General features: G+C 33.5%; 1 protein-coding gene across 1 annotated transcript; it reads left to right on the plus strand.

Annotated features, from left to right (window-relative positions):
* The first annotated feature begins 444 nt into the window (after window positions 1–444).
* Window positions 445–22658, plus strand: LOC132274644 (phosphatidylinositol-3-phosphatase SAC1). The gene is given in 17 exon segments (XM_059775966.1): window positions 445–698; window positions 859–1063; window positions 1151–1316; window positions 3933–4155; window positions 5667–5743; window positions 9625–9812; window positions 9940–10037; window positions 11500–11633; window positions 11711–11845; window positions 12212–12596; window positions 12728–12849; window positions 13176–13286; window positions 13898–14098; window positions 15165–15356; window positions 18494–18605; window positions 22071–22233; window positions 22236–22658. Coding segments are annotated over 17 exon segments (2736 nt in total). The 5' UTR covers window positions 445–551; the 3' UTR covers window positions 22313–22658.
* Window positions 22659–24110: the final 1452 nt, after the last annotated feature.

Raw genomic sequence — 24110 nt, forward strand, 5'->3', positions numbered from 1 at the left:
AAATAAAATGATTGAAATTGACATTCCATTCATCTACACCATAACATATTCACATTTATTATCCAAATGTGCATATTTTTTTAATTTTAAAACAATGTCATTCCTTTTAGGAATAATTTTGTAATTTTTTTTATTTATTTACAACAATATTTTAAAAATGTATATATTTATTATATACAACTATATATAATCTTTTCCCTTCAAAACGATGGGTTCTTTAAAATATATATATATATATATATATATATATATATATATAGTATAATAGAACTCAACCCCATTTAATAAATAAATAAATCCTCCACTATATCAATAAGGAGTGTTGAGAAAGTAATTTGCCAAAAAAAAAATAAAAAATAAAAAACTTTAAATAGCGAAAAAATTACTGAATGTATAATAACTAGAAATCTTTTACCAAAAAAAAAAAACCTAGAAATTTAAATAACAAGTCCACAAAATATTCTTCTGCCACGGTCGAGTCCGCACTTTGGGAAAGAAACGAGATCATACGCCTTGAAACTACTCCGGACATCAGAACAGTCTCAACTTTAATGGCGAAATCCGAGAATTCAAAGCCGATTTCGTCAAATTTACCCCCTCTCGCCAACTCTTCCGCCAAAATCCACCCAGCAAACGATGCCGAAACTGATCCCAACTCCTACTCGCTCGAGAAATTCAGACTCTACGAAACCAAAGCGGTAAGAAAAGAATTTCAATCTCGTGCTTGTTTCTCAAGAAAATGCCCTCGAAAGGAAAGTAAAATGAAAAAAATTTGGTTGTGTAATCAATATACAAATGTAAATTATTAAAAAACCCTTTTGATTTAATTTACATTGGTTTGTGTTCTTTCCCGAGTAGAGGTTTTATCTGATTGGGAGTGATCGGAACAAGAGATTCTTCAGAGTGTTGAAGATCGATCGTATGGAACCGTCTGATCTCAATATCAGCGAAGACCCAGTGGTCTACACGCCGCAGGAAGTCAAGAGCTTGCTTCAGCGTATTGCCGAAGGCAATCGTGCCACCGGAGGGTTAACGTTTGTGGCAAAGGTTTATGGCATAGCTGGTTAGTTTTGGTCACCTTCTGTGTTTAGTTTTGGCCACATTTTGTGTTTAGTTGAATCTAAACTATGTTTCAATTGTTTTGTTTTAGGTTGCATTAAATTTTTGGAGTCATATTACTTGATTCTTGTGACAAAGCGTCGGCAAATCGGATGCATTTGTGGTCATGCAATTTATGGTATAGATGAGACCCAATTGATTTCAATTCCGCATGTCTCGATTCAAACTGATGTTGCTCATTCTAAAACTGAGCTGAGGTACTTCAATGTGTTCTTTGGCCCCATATTTTGGCATTCTGTAGTTACATGTAGTATTCTAAAACTGATGTTATGAACTGTAAGTTCTTTCTTTATTAATTTTAGTATACACAGTTGCCATGAAGAGCACCAAAGAGGGCCTTGGTTCATTTACCCATGGCTGTTCAAATTATCATGCATTGCATAACTAACCTGATTTCATCCGCTTTTTCTCTTTGGCACAATGATTGCTTGGTTTTTGCTATGTATGTGTGCGCTTGCATGTGCAATTATATTATATAACATATTTATTTAACATTCACATGGTAAACTGAAAATAAATACAGTCTATTGTCTTTCCAAATCTATGGCCACAAATATATTATTTTCACTAGTTTTTTTTTTGGGTTTAACTTTTTCTTCCAGTCATAGTCATGTCGTGAGTACTTTGTTGAGGTAGTTTATTGTCATGAAACTCTTGAGAGCTTGAATATGGATGTGCTCAAAATCAAGTTTTAATAAAACCTTTCAATTATCAGATCATTTGTTTATATATATATATATATATTATTAATTTGATGCATTGAGTTATATTCACGTTTTAGTCCATGCTATAATGTGAAGGCAGAGTGTAATGACTTAGTTTTCCATGCCTTACATAGCTGTGTTTAGAAGTAAAATTTCCTTGTATAAATGTACATGAATTTGGTCACACTTCCCATACGACCTCTTTTTTTTTTGGTTTTCTTGTTTGTTTTGGTTGGGGAAGGGGAGAGAGGGTGGACGAGAAATGAAACCTTTAATCATAGAGGATATAAATGCAAGTCGGAAGAGGAAGGCCTTATGAATGTGATAGCGAGTAATCAATTAGTGCTTGAAACCTACAGCGAACAACCAGGAGTAAAATAAGCAATTGACTGTTTGAGGAAAAGACCACCAAGGTGATGATGTGTCCAAGAAAAACTCTTTAAATTAGGGATATTTGGGAGCATAATTGGTCCATAAGTCTCCGGTGCTTGATTGAGCATTCAAATTTAGATTAGTTCTAGCACCTTCCTCATTCAAAAAGAATTCTTTTCTAAAAAGCTCTCCGCTTATTTAATATATTCAAAAGATTACTCCAGCACCTTAAGCGCCTGTTTGGTTCTGCTTTTTAAAACAATTCTCAAGAACTCACAAAATAGAGAACTATTTTCACATTCAGAAAACAAATTTCAGAAAACTGACAACCAAACAAGTATTTTTTGTACAAAATTTTTAGTTCTCTGAAAAAAGAAAATTAATTGTCAAAATTTGAACCACGGGGAAATTTCTCCTTTTTTCTGGTTCAGTGTACTTGAGCTATTTTATTTATTTGAACTCATTTTTTGTCCTGCGCATGTGTTGTGGTTTAACTTTTTTCTTAGAAGTTAGTGTAAGCTGTAAAGGAAGGGTATTTAAGCCTAAGTGGGAGGGGCTGAAACAATTGAAATTATATATTTTATTTTCTACCTAAGCTTTCTAGCACCAACTGCATAAAACCTTTTGATGAACAAAGAAATGAAACTAACAAGGAATTAGACAAAAGGTTAATACACTATTTAAGGGACTTGGAAGCTAATTGGTTTGACTAAATAATACCCAGACCGACCAACTAGGAAGCACAAACATGCCTAAAAAGTCAAAGAACCCTTGTCGGAGACATGCCTAGATTTTTTATTTTTTTAAATTTGCGGACACAATGCAGACACGACATAGATATGCCATGGACACGTGTCTGACACGTGTGTTGCATTGTTAGGGTTTTAAGAAAGTTTCCGAAAAGAAAAATAGGTTAAAGTGTAAATATGATGATTTCTATGAACATTTTTAATTATATGGACCATATAGTGGTCATAGTATAAAATACTTAAAATTTTTGGTTTAAAACACAATGACTATTGTTGTTATGGAGTAGATTCGTTTTTGTAGTTTTTCAAACTATTATAATTGAAAAATAGTATTACACTTAAAATACAGGATGTTATACATAAGAAGATATATTTAGTAGTCGTCGTATCCTGGCCAAGTCCATGTCTTAATTTTGTATGATTTGTCGTGTCTCCGCATCCGTGTCCCATATACGTATTCGTGCTTCTTAGCCGGCCAAGATCATCATCATTTATGTATTTCACTTCGTCAATATTTTAAAGTATACATGAAAACTGAAATAGTATAAACGATTGCATGCTTCACAGTTCATTGCTCTTGACAGTACAAGAAGTGATAATAAAAGTGGGAATGCTGTAGCTAGAGCGAACCACACAAACAGGGGTGATCTATGATCCTGTTGGTTTGTTGTGGAAAGTTTCAACATGGAGTTTTTGTGTAGCTATATGCGTGGGGGCAAGATATACACAACTTACGAGCTTTTAGGCTGTCCTGTGTACCAACTGATAAAAGGACCATTTCCAATGGAACCTCTAGGAATGCTCTTAAATTTCATTTAACATTTTTATGTTTGTAACATGTGGTGGGAAATATAATCTTAATAAAGGTCTGTTATGTGGTTCTGTTGGTTTTAAAATGTGGATTGTTTGTGTCCATCTGACAGTGTTTAGTAACAGATCATTAAAATCTTTCAGTTCTTCTTATTTAATTCATTTGACTAAACTGCAGGTACAAGAAGCTTCTATCCAGTGTCGATTTGACAAAAGATTTTTTCTACAGTTATACATATCCTATAATGCAAAGTTTACAAAAAAATGTGTTGTCAATGGGTGTGGAAGGGATGCCATACGAGAATATGTTTGTGTGGAATGCTTTTTTAACACAGGCAATTCGATCACGATGCATGAATACTATTTGGACAATTGCGCTAGTTCATGGGAATTTTAAGCAGGTATCTTACTTTCTCCACTGGTTACGTCTTTTGGTTTCTCATCTCATCTTTTGTGGACTTGATAGAATATTAGTGCTACTTAAACAATTTTATTCTAGTTCTTTATCCTCGTTGTTTACTCGTATAAAATAACCATGGCATATGCTCCTAACTTTTCTTCTTTAATCCTTTCTCTCTTTTTTCTAGGCCCGAAAGGATCTACCTTATTTAGTAAGGTTCCTTAGAGAGTTGGAGGTCTTAATATGCTATTTTATTTTTTTCACTATATCTCTTTGGCTTGAGTTGAAAGCAACCACTTTGAATAAATAATGCCGAGGTTAGGTTTGTATTCAGTTCATCCCTCCAAGCACCTTTGATTAATGAGGGCCAACACTGTATTATGGCACTTCTTTTTTATATTTTGAGACTCTCGCTCGTAATAGCTTTCAAATGAGTTCTCTGGGTAATAATTCTTGAAATTATATAGAAGAAGTGAAATGGTTATCTCCTTGGTTGGGTAAATTACCTTTCTTTCTTCTTCTCCCTTTTTTTTTTTTTTTTTTTTTTCTTTCCCCAGGTTTCATCCTCAGCAAAGTATATGGGTTTATTTCTTACTTTGTTAATGAAAGGATACTGAAGCACTTTTAACATTGAAATGCAATTATTCAGTGATTATATTTTAAAATGCTTAAATTCGCCAATAAATTTTTTTCCACTGTTTTTATAAGGACCAATTTAACAGAAAAAATTTGATGGTAGAATCTTATTATTTCATTAAAACTTTTTATGGCCTTTTCCTATTAATTTTTTCTTAGAAAAGTGTTATTGATATATTATTTATGTGATAGTTGAGGTTCGGTTTTGAAATAACATAATAGGGATATCCATCTATTGTTGTTTGTTCTAATTTGTTTGATAAGGATGTCTTCGTTATCTCTATAATTAATTAATAACATATACATATATATTTACCTTGCAAGGAGGGGGGAGGGAGGGGGAGGATGGGGTGAGTCGAACCTAGGCTTCCACACGACTTTGGGAAGTGCCTCTACCAACTGGGCTACCCAGCTCACCCCTATATCATAACATATTTAAGGGACTAATTTTGGTGCGCTTGAATCTAGTGCATTGCTTTATCCACTAGTCTGAAGAGAATATTTGTTTATTACAGAGAATATCTCCTACTGAAATACAACTCACCCGATTCATAACTTATTTAGATGCAAGCTCAATTAGGTTATTGGAGTCCAGTAACTTACTCACAATGTAAACTATATTAACTAGTCAAATAGGGTTTCTTGATTCACAAAAAAATTTCCATGGGGCATACACTTTGCCATACTAATACACTTTTATATATTGTTGTGTGTATATATATGCATAGTAAATGTATGTATTATGAACATAAATATATATAGATATATCTACAATAGAGCAAATGATATATGTTTGCTTGATCATATTATTGTAAAGCATATATCAATTGTGCGATACATACTGCATGTGGATCCTATTGAATTCAATTATTGCAGATTCGGCTTTCAATCTTTGGAAGAGACTTCAGTGTTTCTCTGGTTTCTAGACGATCTCGGCATTTTGCCGGCACACGGTATGATTTAGTTTAAGTAACTTCAGTTTACTGATTTCTGAAATCACCTTACATTATCTACAACTTCTTGTTTGCTTACTGAATGGCATGGCATCCAAAAGCTTTTGATTTCTACACTTTCTCACTTGCGCCAGCTTTTCAAGTACTTGTTTAAACTGTCATAAATTAAGTGGCTAAATATCACAGAAGATGAAATTTTAGCCCTTATTTTTTATTAGTTGAAATGGTTTTTGGAGAAGCTTCCAAAATTTTCCGTGATGTAATTATTTATTATCATATGAGCTCCAGTGATTTGTTTGGAGTGGCTCTTACAAGTCCGTGGCCTTAATACTCTCTGGTAAAATAAAATTGTTGACTCCTTTATGATTCATCATTACTCTTTTATGTTTCACGCAGCTGTACTCATAGTTATGGTTTAGTTCAAACTCACCCTTACTGCCTTACCCACCTGTCGACTAACTAATTAGAACTTCATTATAATAGCAAAAAAACTTGTTGTCAAATGTTTCATAAATATAATTGGAAGATTGTAAAATTTTGTAACCAAAGGGATACACTTAGAGAAATAAAGCGGAACTTATTTAGATAAAAATATAAGCCCAAAAAATAATGATTGTGTATATCACAAGCCAATACATTCTCTCTTCTGCATAGTAAAAGTGTAAGAACATTGTAAAGTGAATATGGGACAATGGATTAAAGCTAAAATTCGTGAAGCAATTAGTGTGGTTTTTTTTTTTTTTTTTTGTGTGTGCGTGCGCGCATCTAATCAAATATGAATACTGTAATAAATGATGTATTTGCATGATTTTAATTATTGTTTTTTTTTTTTAATTATATATATATATATATTTTTTTTGATAAGTAAGAATTGTATAAAAACGTTCAAGAGGGGAGCGCATCCCAAAGGAACAACAAAAAGCAAAAACCACTAAGCCTTCAAAGAGGCCAAAAAATCTACAATGTCCTCAAGTATGTGATTGGAAAACAGGGCACCATTTAGGTTCTGACCAATTTTGATGGAGTGAAGGGGCTTATATCATTGACCCATTGCAGTAGCAGGTGAAGAACTGCACTCCTGACCATTCCCTTCTTTATTTTGCTTTTAGAAAAAGAAAAAAGAAAAGAACATAAGGAAAGACTGGTGCAAGATAAAATTGGGACTTATATTAAATGAGATTATAAGGTTGGTTTGGAGACCCTAGAGGATATACTTGGAGAAGCCGAAAAACTGGTTAGCTGAGAATGGCTTGATTGAGTTGGAAATTTATTGCGTTTGGTATAGTTATTTAGGTAGACTGATTAACTTACTCCTGGATTCAGGCATTAAGTGCCAATTTCTTCCCCCATTAAACCAACATGATAAGTTTTGAATGACTTCAGTGTTTTTCAAGTCTAAACAACTCACTATAAGTCATCGACTCTTCATGTTCCTTTGTCACTTACATTTTGAGTTTTATTTATTAAGTTCTTTTAACAACTCAATATTTTACTGTGAAAATTTTAGTATTCTTTATGAGTTTTTGGTAAGTCTTGAATGACTTCAGTGTTTTATCAAGTCTAAACGAGTTCAGTTGGGAAGCATAGAATTTTACTACTGGGGCTTCTTAATTATTGTTTCAGCGCACTCTTTGCTATGGTTAGTCTAAATGTCAAGGCATGACAAAATGCTGTGAGGTTTATGAGAAATAGGATGCATAGTGCTTGAGTTGATCAATGTTTCTAATAATAAAAAAAGTAAATTTGGCAGTTTTTTTTTTGGCCAGTAAGGCCTAGCATCATAGAGCAGTTGTTTCATGGAGGCGTATTTGTGGATTTGACAATATGGATCTTATGGGGGCATTATGGACCTGATGTGGTCTAGCATTGGGTTTTTGGGTGACCACATACTTGAGCAGGACTGCAGGTTGCACTTCTTATAGCACCTTCCCAATTTTTCTTTCCCTTTCTATTAATGTGTCTTCAGAAATTTTACACGTGCAAATATGTGTGTGCCCAATTATTTGTTTTCCTATTGTGATACTTTGCATACGTGCATATTCATATATTATAGAGATGCATGAATGTTTTTGGGTCTAAATGCCACTTTTTGGAGTTCATGCCCAGTTTCTCTTTCCCCTTAAGCTAATGTCCTATGCCTTGCACAATATGCAACTGCTTGCAGGAGTTTGTGAGCATTCAAAATTTTCAAAATGTTTGTTTTCCTCTCCTTAAATATATGTGGATATAAAATTACAAGATTATGTACAGGCACCTGTGTGCATGCATTTTCCATAAATAATTCATTGTTTCTATGAAGGAAGGACTCCTTTTTCATTATGCTGCATTTTTTCTTTTTATTTTCGGGTTTCTTCATATGTTCTAAGTTCAGGGAAAGACCAAAGGAGGAAGATCAACAAATCAGGTCAGCCCCCCATCTCCATTCTTGGGAATTTAGTCTTTTTCATGTTTCTACTTTTAATGGCCAAAAAACAAAAATATTTTATTTAAAACTGATTTTTAAATCCACATGTTTTAAATCAAAATAATTAACTATGGTTTTCTCCCCAAATCCCTACCCACATTGTTAATGTATTTTGTGTTCACAAAGCTTCTAGGCTCAAAACCTGCAGGTATTGAATCTACTGTTATGCAGCATATTCTTTCAGCTATTTTTTCTTCAGTTTTGTTTGTTTGACTTGAAGTGTGGATCTAAGTTTGGGTTGCTTATGCTGTATCTGTTGTCATTTTTTCGTTCTCCATTGTGATTATTTCTTTGGATTGTTTATGTTATATTGTCAATCCTTGTTTTCCCAGGTTTTTGACCTAATCTGTAAATGGATTACGTGCTAGGTACAATATAGAAAGAGTTATAATTATGTTATCATCTTTTTATTGTTATAATTATAATTGCCACTAGTTGCTGTTATAATCTCTTATCATTTGTTACACGGGTTTGAGTCATTGAGAATCTGGCTTTGATGCTTGCCTTTACCTTTGTCTTTATAGAATGGTTGGAATATACTAGTTTCCTAAATGATGCATTGTGCACATCTTGAATTTTGTTTTTTTTTTTTTTTTTGGTCTGTGGTTTTATTTTTGATTTATACCTAAATATAAGAGTTGAGCGATTTTAAGAACAAAAAAAATGTGTTTATGTGGTGAGAGTAAAATAAAAAAAAATAAAAAATGGAACCAAACATTTGAATGAATCAGACACTAAAGTGACACTTTAACCTTCGTATCTCCTCCTGTTTGGGTTGGTGCTTCGGTGATTGCTTATTATAGGGGCTAGGTCCAGCACTTTGATTGCCTAGTCTCATTGACATTGTGGAGTTAGGGGGTTGATGAGTGAAGGGTAAAGCCACATCCCTCGTAGTACAGTTGTATGGGCATTTGGAAAGGACGGTTTGGTGTTTAGGATTTACTGTTGATTAACCACAAAACAAGTGTATTGTAGAGAACCAATACAAAAAGGGGAAAGACCTGGATGGGATTCATTAGTTTCCTTGTGACTCCTGCTGAATTGAACAATATCTACCTCATACCATATCACACCATATTTTCCTCTTTGAAATTTTCACTAATTTTACATTGAAGAGTATGTAAATAACTTTTAATCTGTTTACTCCCATACTTTAAGGGAGGTGATATCGACTTTTCAATAAATGCACTGAACTTTTCCAGAAAAATGACATTATTGTCTCCAACTTCATAAATAAGAGAATCAAACATTTATGAGATTAGAGACATTTCTGTCATTTTCTTTATAAAAAGAAAAAAAGTGCAGTGTGGATTTCACCTCCCTACTTTAATACAGAGTTTGTTATATATATTGGGATAAAAGTGAAAGTAATTGTGTTTCTGTGGCTTCATTGTTTTGTTTGTTTCTGTGGATGCAGTTATTTGAAAAGGGGAGTTAATGATCGTGGAAGGGTTGCAAATGATGTTGAAACAGAACAAATCATCCTAGATGAAGAAGCTGGATCATGCAAAGGAAAAATGAGTTCTGTTGTGCAAATGCGGGGTTCAATTCCCCTTTTCTGGTCACAAGAAGTTTCAAGATTCAGTCCTAAACCTGATATAATCTGTAAAACAATCAAAAAAATTCACCTGATTATTTTGTCACCAATTTTTTTGCATTGCATCCTCGGTTTATTGTTCTATTTCTTACCCTATTTCAAATAAACTTGTGATTGTTCCTTTTTTTACTTCAGTGCAAAGATATGATCCTACATATGAAGCCACCAAACTGCATTTCGAAGACCTGGCAAAGAGATATGGCAATCCTATTATTGTGCTTAATCTGATCAGGGTTTGCTTTCTAATTTATTTTTAATATTGACTAGCAACAGTGTATACTCCTTTGGCTTTTGGAGCTCCTTGCATGATAATTTTTTTTTTATTTTGGAACTGATTGATAATCATATTGAATTTGTTGAAGCTTGTGATGTTTGATGGCATTCTTTAAGGTGTAATTTTCTCATTTAAGCAAGTATGGTTGACATATTATTTATCTGTTACAATACACTGCTTTAATTTTTTAAAATTATATTCAAGTGTGCAGTGAGGGACATCTAATAGATGGCACTTGTTTTGTCGATTTTTGTTTAAACTGCAGTGATTGCATATTTCTGCTTTAAGATATTTTGAGACTCAAATGTGTATTATGAAATGACTTGTGTATGTTTTTTTTTTTGCTTGTCAACTCAAGTAAGAAATGACTAGAAAAATTACGAGTTATTTGTTCCATTCTAGCAAATTTAACGTTGATTATTAGTATTGCCAATATTATGTTCCATTTACAACCTGAAAGTATCAAACTGAGTTTGCTCAAGTCTCCACACATTTACTTATTATCATGTTCTAAGAAGCTAGTAAATGACAGATGAAACCCCAGTTATGATGAAGGTGGCACTCCATCTGATTGGAATTTAGAATTTTAAATCTCTTCTTAGAACACATTGTTATGAAACTTCTTGTTACGTGTTGCATCTTTCCAGGTATGGTAACGGCAGCTAGAACTTGATTAACTTGCTGGTGCATGGTTGAAACTTTGAACTTCTGAAATTGCACAAATAATTTCTGATTTGGGAGGTTGGAACAGGATTGGACTGCTATTTAAATTTGGGAGTTCTACTATGAGACACACACACACACACACACACACACAAGAGCCCCATATTATTGAAGCCAAATTTGATATTTGTCAGCAGTTAGAATCACCAATTTTCACTGATGCATTCATTTATTGTAGTGTCCTTTATGATCTCGTCGCCCATTGTCCTTCCATCCATCTAACATACTCATTTTGTGGCATATTCCTTCATTAGTGTTTATTTTTACTGAGCGTGCATGGTCTTTTCTTTTCTTTTTTTAATTATAATTTCACTTTGTCATAGTTGAATGTTGTGCACCACTTTTTACTAGGAAATTGTTCATATTTTACATTGTGTACATATACATATGTGTGTCGGTGGGTGATGGATGTTGCTTTCTTATATGACTTCTAATACTTATATGGATGAAAGTAGGATACATATTAACTTGCTTCTCCTTAAATTGATTGTCCTTAGTTAATTGAATAATTTTTGCTTGTGTGGTGTTATTGTTTCATTGCTCAATGCTCATCCTATTTTAAATGTAGAGATATTCTCTTCTAGGTCAAGGGAGGGTTGACTTGGGCCACATTAATCTTGAATTTAGATGTCGAAGCCCTCGCTTAGTATCATTCAAGTTGTAATAGTGTTTGCTTACTTTTAAATGTTAAATTGCAGACTGTTGAGAAAAGGCCTCGAGAAATGATGCTAAGGCGTGAGTTTGCTAGTGCGGTCGGGTATCTAAACCAGATTCTTTCAGAAGAAAATCATCTTAAATTTATACACTGGGACTTCCACAAGTTTGCAAAGAGGTAAGCATGTGACATGGCATGCAATAAACCTCTTCTTTCCTCTGGGCTAACTATTCTGTTTCTTTTCTTTTTTCAAGCAAGTCTGCCAAAGTTTTGGCAGTTTTGGGTGTTGTTGCGAGTGAAGCACTTGATTTAACTGGGTTCTATTATAGTGGGAAGCCTGCCACTGTTAAAAGGAAAGCCAGTCAACTCAGTCGAACAAGCACTGGGAGGTACCACATCTCTCGCTTTAACTTATGTATATTCATTGTGGTGGTTTTAGTGTTTGAAAAATACCAAAATTTTGTACCTTTAAAAAAAACCAATATTTTTTATTTTGTTGTGATTGTTTTGTAATAGAAGCTATCTGAATTTCTTTCTCACTGTTTCTGCTGATGAGTGCTTTTGGGGGGCCCTGTAAATTGATACTCAACTAGTTTCGTCCTAATATATTGAGATATCTCTCAATGCATTCTTCCATGTAGTACATATTGAGAATGGTTGTCCAATGCTGAATCTTGTGCTATGCATATTGCATATAGTTTGTGGACGTGAACGTATAATTTTAGTGTCTTACAGCTCATTCTTACTTCTTCCAGAGATGCTTCTCTTAGAGATCTGAGACCTAATTCAGGGGACCTTGCAAGGATTGGAAGTAGTAATGATAGTCTGAATTCTTTGATGAAACAAGATAGGGAGTCTGATAGGAGTCAACAGACTAGGAAGAATAATTATGGTGGTGCAGCACCACAGTTTCAAAGTGGAGTTTTGCGCACTAATTGCATTGACTGCTTGGATCGTACAAATGTTGCCCAGTATGCTTATGGTCTAGCAGCTTTAGGCCGCCAACTCCGTGCAATGGGTTTGACAAACGAGCCCAAAGTTGATGCAGAAAGTACCATTGCTGTGGCTTTGATGGATATGTATCAAAGCATGGGTGATGCACTTGCCCAGCAATATGGTGGATCCGCAGCTCACAACACTGTATATTCCCATACTGCGATATGCTTTCGTGACTTATAATATTTTTTTTTTCCTGTCAAAATATTTATAAATTGTTGATACTAGTAAACTATGGGTATATTGTTCAACCAGTGGTTTTATTATGAATCCAGGTGTTTCCAGAGAGACAGGGAAAGTGGAAAGCTACAACCCAGTCCAGGGAATTTCTAAAATCTATCAAGCGATACTACAGCAATGCTTATACTGATGGTGAAAAGCAAGATGCAATTAATTTGTAATAATTTCTCCTCTTGTATACTTGTATCTTCTGGGAGTCTCTGTGTTTCCTCTATAAATACCATTAAAAAATGTGACTAAAATTACAATACAAGTGGCTCCCCCCATTGTTTCTCACAGAGTTATAATTATTTATTTACTCATTATTATTCTTAGTGGGGTTGAATCAGGAGGAAGCTAGGATGCTCAAATTTAACATTTCACTATTATCGTACTTCTGAATCTATCTTCTTTTAGTGGTAGGTAGGGGAAACTAGGATGAAGCAAATTTAAGATGCTTTTTTTCATGCTTCTCAATCCATCTTCTTTTGGTGGTTTTTACAGATTTCTGGGTTACTTCCAGCCTCAGGAAGGAAAACCTGCACTTTGGGAACTGGATTCTGATTATTATCTCCATGTATCTGGGATTGGAGATGACCTTGTCCCCATTAACTGGTAAACTTTGAATGTACTTTAGATCTTTGGCCCCTTATTGTATCAGTAAGTCAAGTTAATTTGACTCATCTGACTTAACCATGAGAATGGTAGGTAGGAGCTGTTGATTAGCTTATAAGTTGATGTGAAGTTATTGTTTTATCCCTTTTTTAAACATAAGTAGAAGTTGTTACGAGCTCAGGTTTTCAAGTTTGAGAATGTTAATTTAAGACTAAAGGCAATCTCTTCGCGCCAATATTGCTAAACTTTAGGTAAGTAACTAATTTAATTCACCCAATGCCCCAGACTGGGAAGTGGGGATGGCTTTCTATGTCTAATTTAGTCATTTATGTTATACATCCATAAGGAGGGTTGGGTTAATGTTCTAATACATACACAAAAACACATTTTCCCATAGATTCAAATATTCAATAAAATTATAGGCATCCACCAGATCCCCTCATGCTAGACATGGTTATATTCAACTACATAGATTGTTTAAGCACTCATGTAGACAAAACTTTGTAGATGCTTACATGTGCAGATTCAACTGTTAGTTCCCAATGTTCCTTTTACATATTGTTTGTATCATTATATATTTATACGTATTTGTTATTAATTCCAATTTGTAGTTCCCCAGCTGATGCTAAGCCTGTAGGAGAAGGAACCACTCTTGCTCCTATTCCAGCTTGCAAGGAGGACTTTTTGCGAATGAAGTTGACATCGTTTGATAAATTGATAGACAAAACATGCAGTTCAATAAAGAGTGTAAGGCTTTGCAGTGAACCTGCAGATCAAAAACCTGGGAATTCTGGAATGGCACCAGATGCAGTGTAATTATCTCCCTTTTATATATATATATATATATATATATATATATATTTGTGTGTGTATTGGTTTAGTATCCTATTCTGAACACACACACACACACACATATATATATTTATGTCTAATTATCTCCATGAATGTTAGTTGTGTATTTCTTTTTCCTTTTCTTCCTCCGTGCTCTGACATGTTCGATAAATATTGTAAGAACCCTGCAGTTTTTCATGTTAGCAGTTTTTTAGTTAAAGCATAGCAGTGATATTTGTATTTACATAAAGTTATATCCTCTTTAGGTCTCTCTTTTGCTATAAAATTTGTAAAGATTTTCCTGAGCCCCATTTTTAATATACATAGTACATGTTCTTTTCCACTCATGCCTTGTGGTAATCCATGTCTCTCCCTAACATGCATCTTTTTGGTGATAATCTCATGCATATCTTTTCGTTTTTACGGTTTAAGGGGGCTTCGTTAGGACTCTTCTATAAATATTATATGAGTTTGTTTAGGCCTTTTGAGTTTTTAGCACTTACATGCTTGGTGTACACATGGGTTTTTTTTTTCCCTTGGGCACTTTTAATGGTTACTTGTCAAGACAAGAAAAATAGTATTGTGTTTTTTATTTTCCACAGAAAGGTTGTTACTGTAAGTTCTAATTGGACTGAGGAGAAATCTGATTTTTCCCCCCTCTGCTGGCTTATGATTGTTTACTAAGCCAAGTAAAGATACGTAAAATTTATTATTCTATTAGAAAAAGAGATGTTTAAATTATTTATTTATGATTTCCGGCAGGTAAATCACACTCTCACACACCTATTTGTCCCATGCCCTCAACCATCCATTTGGAAGGAAGAGAAGGTACCATTTGGGTTATAAGCCCTTGGTGGTATTCAAATTAATTTTTCCCTGCTGATGAACAAACACAGAAACATCAATTTTCATATCAACTTTACCATTTCTGAACTAGATTTGTTTGTTGCAGGCTTGCAGCTATGTATTTGGAGTGCTTTTCTACAGTTCAATAATGTGGGCAAATTCTATCAGTGAGTGCTGATACATAATACATATTTTTTGCAGTGAAATACAGCTCAAGACTCCAAATTGGCTTTTTGGACAGAGGAAGTTTGAGGACAACATTTCTGCTCCCAAAGTGGCTGCACAAGAAATTACCAATGAAGGGTCTCAAGAGGAGAAAAAAATAGATGACTTCTGTGACCTAAATTGGCTTTCTTCTATTGGTGATGCCAATGAACAGGATGTCTTTGAAAGGTATTTCTATTGAAACCCATTCTCATTTGTCCCAAGATAGAGATATGTTTAATGTTCATTGTTTATTAGGATTTCATTGAGCTGAGCTAGCATGCTTCCCTGCTACATAGTTCATTAGAAGCCAGCAGAAGGCTTAACTGGAAGGCTGATAAGTTGAGCCAGAGGCTTAAATTCTGCTTACCTTACTTAAATTACGGATATAATTTACGTGTCATCTGCAAATAGTATACCATTTTTCCTGATTTATCCTTTTCCTTTTATAGAAAAAAAGTGATTGTTGATATGAAATCTGTTGAGAGTGCAGTAAAGGTGGAGTGACAATAACAAAAAATAGGACTGAAGATTAAATATAATACTTACCTCTATGGAGAAAGTAGTGTTAAGAGGTTTGAAAATGTTACAACACATTTAACTTCTATGTCTGGCTTCTAGCAGGGCCGGCTGGAGCCTTAGCTGACTTAGGCGGTCGCCTAAGGCCCCCCAAAATTTTTATTTCCTTATATTGTTACCTCTCTAAAATGTTTATTTAATTATATTGTTAGACCCCAACCAAAAGCAGATATTTAATAGTGGACCCAAAAGAATTTAATTCATTCTAAACTTTTTTATTCTACTTTGTATTAAAATTCTTAATTTCTATCTTTATGTCACTTTTTTTCCCCCTCGTTCCACATTTTTTCTTCTTCTCTATCATCAAACAAGCAGTATAAATTATTGAATAAACATTTTAATAAAACTTTCTATTCCTCACTTTTTTCCCCTTCTCTTGCGTCATAACGTTTCCTCCACTCTCATTACAACGTGACTTTTTTTATTTTATTTCTATCCTCCACTTATTACAGACACAAGACTCTCCATTTCCCTCCTCTCTTGTTACAATGTTTTTTTTTTTTTTTTTTTTCTCCACTCATTACAACCTCAATATCTCACTTCTCCATCTGAACTCACTTTTTCTCACATATTTTGGATATTTTGGGACTCTTCAAGGATTTGAAGGTAGCAGTTTTTTACAAAATATGAATAAAACGATATTTTTCACTTAAGCCCTCAAATTATATTGAGCCCCCCTTGAGTCCTTGGCTTCTAGTGAACCATAAGAAATGTATTCGATATCATACATCAAACAAGAAATGGTATGGCAGATCCATCATCACCTGTCCAGCACATCTATGTTCTGCTGGATGCTGTAAAGTATAGCTAACAAAAGCGTAGTGGGGTTGGCTTATCGTAAAGATTACACTTGAAATTAGGATACATTGTGATGTAGTCCATAAGATGTCCAAGGGAAAACGAATTTGACGGTGATCCCTCTTGTACTTGTGGATATCTTTCTTGTTATCTTGTTTTTTGTTTGTGGGTTTTGATTTTGATTCAGTTGAATTTTGTTGTTGGGTGGTGATCTGGAAGAGTGACTTATCTTGTATTAGTTATTTGAGAGTGATCCCTCTTGTATTCTGTTTGAGCTGCTTGTTTTAATAAAATGTGAATTAGGAAAAAAAAAAAATTTGAAATTCATCATCATTATCATCCTTGGCCTTTTCTCATATGAATGGGTCAGCCACATGAATTCTCTTTATCCATTTTATTCTATTATACGCCATGTCTCCTCTAATATTTTATTTTTTGAAGTCATTTTTAATTATTTCATTTCATGTTAGTTTTGGTTGGCCTCGACTTCTCTTACATTATATGCAAACTAATCTTCCCTTTCTTATGGGCTCTTAAAGGGGCCAACATTCTATATACCACCTAAGTATATATTCTCTTCTTTTTTTCCCTAATAGGTGTTATTCCTAATTTCCCTCACACTTCGATTGGTTAATTTTTTTTTTCTAGTCACTCCTATCATCCACTTTAACATCTTCATTTCAGTAGAATGTGACATACTTGTTTCTTTTTTAATGCCCCTACACTCCTACAAAATTTCCCTTTAACTTGTTTGGTATAAAATGAATTCAAAGGTAATCTTATATATTATTTAAGGTTTCAAGCAAGATGGACCTGAAACCTCTTGCAATGGTGTTTTTTTAGTTTAGTTTGTTTTAGGTGTATATACAGTCAGTCTGTTCTATTTGTTTTTTTCTTCTTTAATATTAGGAGTCAATGTTCTGTATCAGTTAAAAAATATGTCAATACTTTCAAAAGTTGATGTTCAGGTCCTGTCAGAATCTGGAGTTCATGTGCGTCTAACTCTTTCTTGTCAATGGAGGACATTTTTAGAGGATATTTCTATGAATTTGTATTATTTGAGGATTGTGTGATGCAATTCTAACCTTAGTGTGATGCTTAAGGAATCTTGAAGCGATTGTTATTTAGTTTCTCCTATTCCTCTTAACACTTTGCAATTTTTTTATTAAAAAAATCAAAATTATGTGCATAATTTTAAAGCTTAGTTGCATAAACTTTATCCATTCTCTACCTTAAACCTTTACCTTAACACAATATATCTATAAGAGTTAAAGTCCAGAAGTTTTGGCAAACCTTTTCTGAAATTTCAGCAACCTTCGTATCAATAAAGAAATTCTTGCAACCTTTCACTAAAGAACCAATAAAACTCTAACCCCTTTCCATCTACAAAACTAACAAGCTTCTTTCATTATCTAGATCGTAATTCACAAGCTTTTAGTAACTTTAGCTCACCAAATAAAGGATGATTGCTTTGCATATATGAAAGACGGAGAGGCCAGGCAAAACTAAAATGGGAAGAAGTAATTAGAAATGCTTTTGAAAAATTCAAATATAACAGAAGTCTTGACTTGTAATATGAAAGGGTAGAGAGAGAGAGAGAGAGAAAGAGCTCATGTGACCACCCACATTCAGATAAGATAAAGGCAAGGATGATTGTTTGCAGATCTGGTTGGTTTCTATACTAAATAAAATATGAAACAATTTATAGCAATATAGATATTATGTGAAATATGGTTATGAAGTTATAAGCAAACTATATTTCAGTTTTGCAGGCAAAGGCACTGGTTTGGATTTCATACTTTTTCTTTTTTCATTTTTCTCCAATATTATATATTAAAAAGTGGGACAAGAGTAGTCGTATTACTTTGTTGCTATATCTCAACTCCTTTCTATGGTATATTCTTTGGGTATGTAGTTGATAAATAATGTATTGTTAATGTACTTTCCAGATACCTTGCCATGACCTCAGTAGATGAAGCCAATGGTTGGTATGGTGGTTCGTTGCTTGGTGATCAAGATGAAAGCAGTGAGATATATAAGCATTATGCTGAACTGTGTCAGGTAGTATAAAATTCCTTCCCTGTTGAGCTCCAGTAATATTTACTTTTTCCAGTACCTATGGTAGGTTATATATATATTTTTTCCTGCAAGAGTAATTTACTGTTGCAAAAATAGTGATTCTGATTGGCTATGACAAGAAAATTATCCTTGTAATCTTTTCACAGTATTTGTTTCTATTTTTTCTGTTAATTATTATTATTTTTTTAAAGCATTGTTTCTACTTTCTGATTTGATGATGAGTATGATGTTGTTTCTACTTGTAGCCAAGTTGTGCTTGTTTGTTGTCTCCATATAGCCATATAGAATAAGAATAGCTTCTGATAGGGATTTTAAGAAATAGGGACTCCAGCAGTAAGAAAGAGTCACTCAGGGAATCGGTGGATCACAAACTTGGAGACAAGGACAGGGGCACGCCTTACTATTTGTCAAGTATACAAGTGTTGAAATAGTGAAGTCTGGGCACAACGGTAAACGTGAGGCATGGGACCTCCAAAGCAAGTGCTGAAAGAGTGAAGTCTGGGGACAACGGTAAACGTGAGGAATGGGACCTCCAAAGCTAGTTGCTTCCCTGATGTATCTTGGAAGTTATTTTAATAGAGTAATGCCATCAAGAGAGCTTCCTTGTGACAAGAGTAGGGATGGCAACGGGGAGGTTTGGGGTGGGGAACCTCAACCCCATCCCCGTTTAGCAAAGCTCCCCCAATTCTCGCCCAAAACCATTTATTAAACGGAATGGGGCAGGGGCGGGCTTAGGAGAGTACTTTTGTAATTGTATTATTAATCTAACAAAAAGAAATAATGAAACCAATTTTCAATAATGGTAATAATTCCTTTTCTCGTGTGGATAAGAAAAAGATTTAAATACTCAATTGGAACTTGAGATTACAATACATAGAGGTTCTCAAATAAAAATAATACAAAAGAATGTCTAGTAATTGGGGTAGGATAACTTAGGGTTTACTTAATATATACTTTATAATTTTGAATATAAAAATAAATTATAAGGACAAAATTCTAATTTATCACTATCAAAGGGGCGGGGAGACCTTTCCCCATCCCCGTCCCACAACTATGCGGGTTTTGAATCCTAACCCCTACTCCTGCCCCAAAACCATTTAACCACCATAACCATTTTAAACGGGGTGGGGCGAAGCGGGTACCCGATGGGGCGGTGTGTTTTGCCATCCCTAAACAAGAGTTATGAGCTCTCTACATTTAACCATTGAATTGAGATAGTTTTTTGAGATCTTTCAAAAGTGAAATGAATCATTTAATACATATTTCAGTCACTTGCATTTAATAGAAAGGTAAGTCGAGTGCAAGAGGCTCCTGCCATTGCAGGTTAAGGGACGGTTAAATGTACACAGCCTTACCTTCTATTTCCCGTTTTGCTAAAGCTCTTTTTTTTTTTTTTTTTTGTACTTTTTTTTTTTCTTACGTCTTAGGGCCTGTTTGGCATTGCTATTAGAATTATAAAAGAGCTTTTGTCAGTAGAGTTGCCAAAAAAAATGTTGTTAGTAAAACGCAAATTAGGTGTTTGGTGATACATTATATAAAGTACATTTCAAAATTAAAATATTTTTTAATCTATTTGATAACAATATGTTTTTAAAACACTTCTATTGTTAATTTTACAAGTCATCATCATCCTTGCCTTTATCCCCATATGGATGGGATTAGCCACATGAATTCTCTTTTTCAATTCTTTCCTATTGTATACCATATCTCCTCTTAAATAGGAATTTTTTTTTTTTAAATCGTTTTTAATTACTTCCTTCCATGTAAGTTTTGGTTGCCTTCTTTGTCGCTTACCTTCTAGGCAAACAACTCTTCTTCTTCTAACCAGTGCATCATCAGGTCTACGATGAATGTGACCCATGCCACCTAAGTCTACTTTATCTAATTTTATCTTTATAGGCGCCTAAGAAGCACATACACTTCTATGAGGTTCCATGTCCAACACTCCTAGCACGTGTCTGTGACTTCATGGCCGTGTCCATTATTTAAAAATAAATTTTATTATCTTGGACACTTGGTCAACACATTCCGAAGACTTGATCAACACATCTTACACTCTTCGTTTTATACAAAACAAATACACGAAAGTCCTGGAAACAACATTATGAACATACATCATAGTGTTCAACCTCTAAGGAACAAAAATATAACTATAATTACAAGATAGGATAGTGATATCATATATAGTGTAACATATTCTTTTTGATATTTGAATAGCATCATTATGTAACATATTCTTTTTGATATTTGAATAGCATCATTATGTAACTTCAGTACAGAATTTAGGAAGTAATTAAACTTCTATGATTATCTCATTTTACAGATATATAAATGAAAATTTATATTTATATACCCGTGTCTATGTCGTGTCTGTGTCTTATTTTTTTAGAATTTGACGTATCGATGTATCCATGTTGTATCGTGTTCGTGTCCTGTGTCCGTATCTGTGCTTCTTAGATAGGCGTTAAACATAGTGTTCCTCTCACACGTTCATTATCAATCTTTTTTATTCTTTATTTATTATTATTTAATTCCTATCATCCAACATAGCATCTTCATTTCCGCAACATGGATGCGTTGTTCTTATGACTTTTTCAACGCCCAACACTTCGCTCCATATAATATAGTTGGTTGAATAACCGTTCTATAGAATTTTCCATTCAATTTTTTTTGGTATTCTTTTGTCACAGAATATACTATTAGCTTGCCTCCATTTTGTCCACCCCGCTCCAAATTTGATAATAACAACTTCATAAAAGAAGGGGTAAACTTTTCTGTGTATAAAAATTAAAAATGATGAAATTGTCCTAAGGAAAAACAGTTAGCTAAAATAGAGAACGTAGTTTCAAAAGTTAGAAATCGTAGCTTCATTCAAAATCTCTACTAAGCTAAAATTGGTAAGTATTAAATGTTCTTTTCATGGTTACTAAACACATTTGAATGCAATTTTTGAAATAAAAGTGCTTTCAAGTGATTGAAAGGCACTCCCAAATGGGCGCTTATAATAAACCCAAAATTGGATATTGTACAGCACCTTAAAAAAGGGTACATACAGGAAAGGTTGTCTGCTATATCTGATGTAATTACCTTCTGATTGGACTCGATGTGGTATGGTGAGATCTGAGGAGCGTCCTAGGCATTTGGTAGGGAGGGAGAAGCTTGGACCCTTCCCCTTTTGAATTATAGATGTAGAGAGGTTGGTCTCAATGTGGCATGGGAGATTTGAGAGGCATATTTAGCATTTAGTAGTAGAGAAAAGCCAGATCTTTTCCATGTTGAACCATCTTTTTAGAGTGGTGATTGATGTTATATTGAGTTTCCTCGTAATTAGAAGGCAAATGAAACTGATTATTGAGTTCATGAGTTAATAAAGTTGTCTCGTGGGAAATATTTGTATGTTTTAGTTCATTGTCTCACCTATAGTTTTCTTCCTGTTGCAACTAGCAGGGCCCTGCCATGGAACCCTTCCAACATGATCCTGAAAAAGAGAAGTACTATGCTGACCTTCTACGAATGGGCACAATTGATGGTTCGGACGATGCGGCTGTCGAAGCGGAGATGGAAGCAGCTCTCAAGGAGTATGATCAAATTGGTGCTGATCTCGGATTATTCTCAAGACATGCAAATTTTTGGCAAGAGATCCAAGCCAGTTGACAGCATTGATTACTGGAGAATTGTGTACATTATAGCATGTGGCCTGCATCAATACCCCTATATCCTCCTCAAAATATCATTATTTCATGATGGTCAATGGTAGAGATGATAGATCAAGAAAGTTTTGAAACTCCATGTAAAATATACATTTTACCATTGGAACTCCTTAGTCCTTGCTCTCAAAATATCATTGTTTCATTATTCTTAGTTTTTGATCCTATGAATCATTATGGTCAATGGTGTGGAGATGATAGATCAAGAAAGTGTTGAAACTTCATGTAAAATATATATACATTTTACCTTTGGAACTCCTGTTACTCAAATACAGGGACATTGTATTCAGTTTTCCAATTATGATGAGGTGTGAATATCTTGTATGCAGTCCATTTCATCATTCATTATATACAGACCATTTTTTGTCAGATAAATCAAGTGGTACTATACATCTGAGCTAAATTGTGGAGAGTAACAATGGAAAGTGACTTTCATAATTGAACTGTGCTTGTTTGAAATGTATGAGGTAAGAGGCTTTCTTCCAACATATGATACTAGGTCATTTTCTTAATGTATGCGAATGAATGTCTTGGGTATTGGGACGACTTAAATATGTTCCGGGATGTGGACCCAGAGGTAAACTATGTTGTGAAAAAGATTGCTTTTATAATGGGGATGTTATTGATGAATTGTTTGTCAGAAGACCGTGATTGTTGGTCTTTGTTTAAACAATGTACATCAGCTGTCAAATTTGGAAAGAATTTTAGGAGTTAAATGATAAAATCTAATAATTTAGGAGGTTTTTAGGTAATCTACTCTTTTGATGAAATACCTTATTTTATTTATTATTATTATTTTTTTTCTCTTTATAACAATTTTTTTTGTCCTAGCTACACAAACGAAACATTTGTTACGAGACATTTATAGTCTTCTAGTCAAGTACGTGATACGATATTATATATATATTTTACTTTATGCTCAAATATATTGTTTTAATAAAAATGAGAGTTTTTTTTTTTTTTTTTTTAAAAAACGAAATCTAATTAGTTTACAATAAAATAAAGATTAATTTTTAATTAAATAATTATCTATTTTATTTTAATTGGTGACTTGTTTTATTATTTGGTAAATTATTTTATTAAAAAATTATCTATTTTATTTGAATTGATAACTTGTTTTTAATAAGAATAAATGTTTTATTATTATTATTATATAGTCGTTAACTTGTAAAATGAAAATGATTTTTTTTTTTTTGTTAATACAGTTTGACAATAATTTATTAGCATTGCAACTACAAATCTAGACAATGGACACATATTGTAAAATTGAAATTCAAACACCGAAGGTGCACCTTAAATATTTTTGAAAGTAGTGCTAGGATGAATATTTATTTGTAGAAATAGAATTAGAGAAGATAATATGCATTTTTCTTTTCTTTCATAAAGGAATTCATATGGTAAATAGATAAATTACTACTATAAGATTCGTAGAAACTTAAAGGGAGTTAAAGGAAGTATTATTAATAGTAGAGCAATTTTAATACAATTAAATATCTAATAGTAGAAATAGAATTAGATAAGAATACTTGCGCTTTAATTTGGAAAGAATATTTCAAATTTAAAACCAAACATAAAACACATAATAAAAACTCCATATATGACTAAATAAAATAAATTAAGAATAAACCATTTAAAATTAATAAATTAAGAATAAACCACTAAAAATTTAATACCTTCACGATGCTTCTGTAAAAAATAATAAAATAAGTTGAATAAAAATTGCAATTTTTATATACCAACAACTTGTAGAAAGCTGTGTATTAAATTAATCAATTAAACA

The sequence above is a fragment of the Cornus florida genome, unplaced genomic scaffold, assembly GCF_030987335.1.
Source record: "Cornus florida cultivar Cherokee Brave unplaced genomic scaffold, ASM3098733v1 CherokeeBrave_3.0.0_Hap2_Chr09, whole genome shotgun sequence".
Classification (NCBI taxonomy): domain Eukaryota; kingdom Viridiplantae; phylum Streptophyta; class Magnoliopsida; order Cornales; family Cornaceae; genus Cornus; species Cornus florida.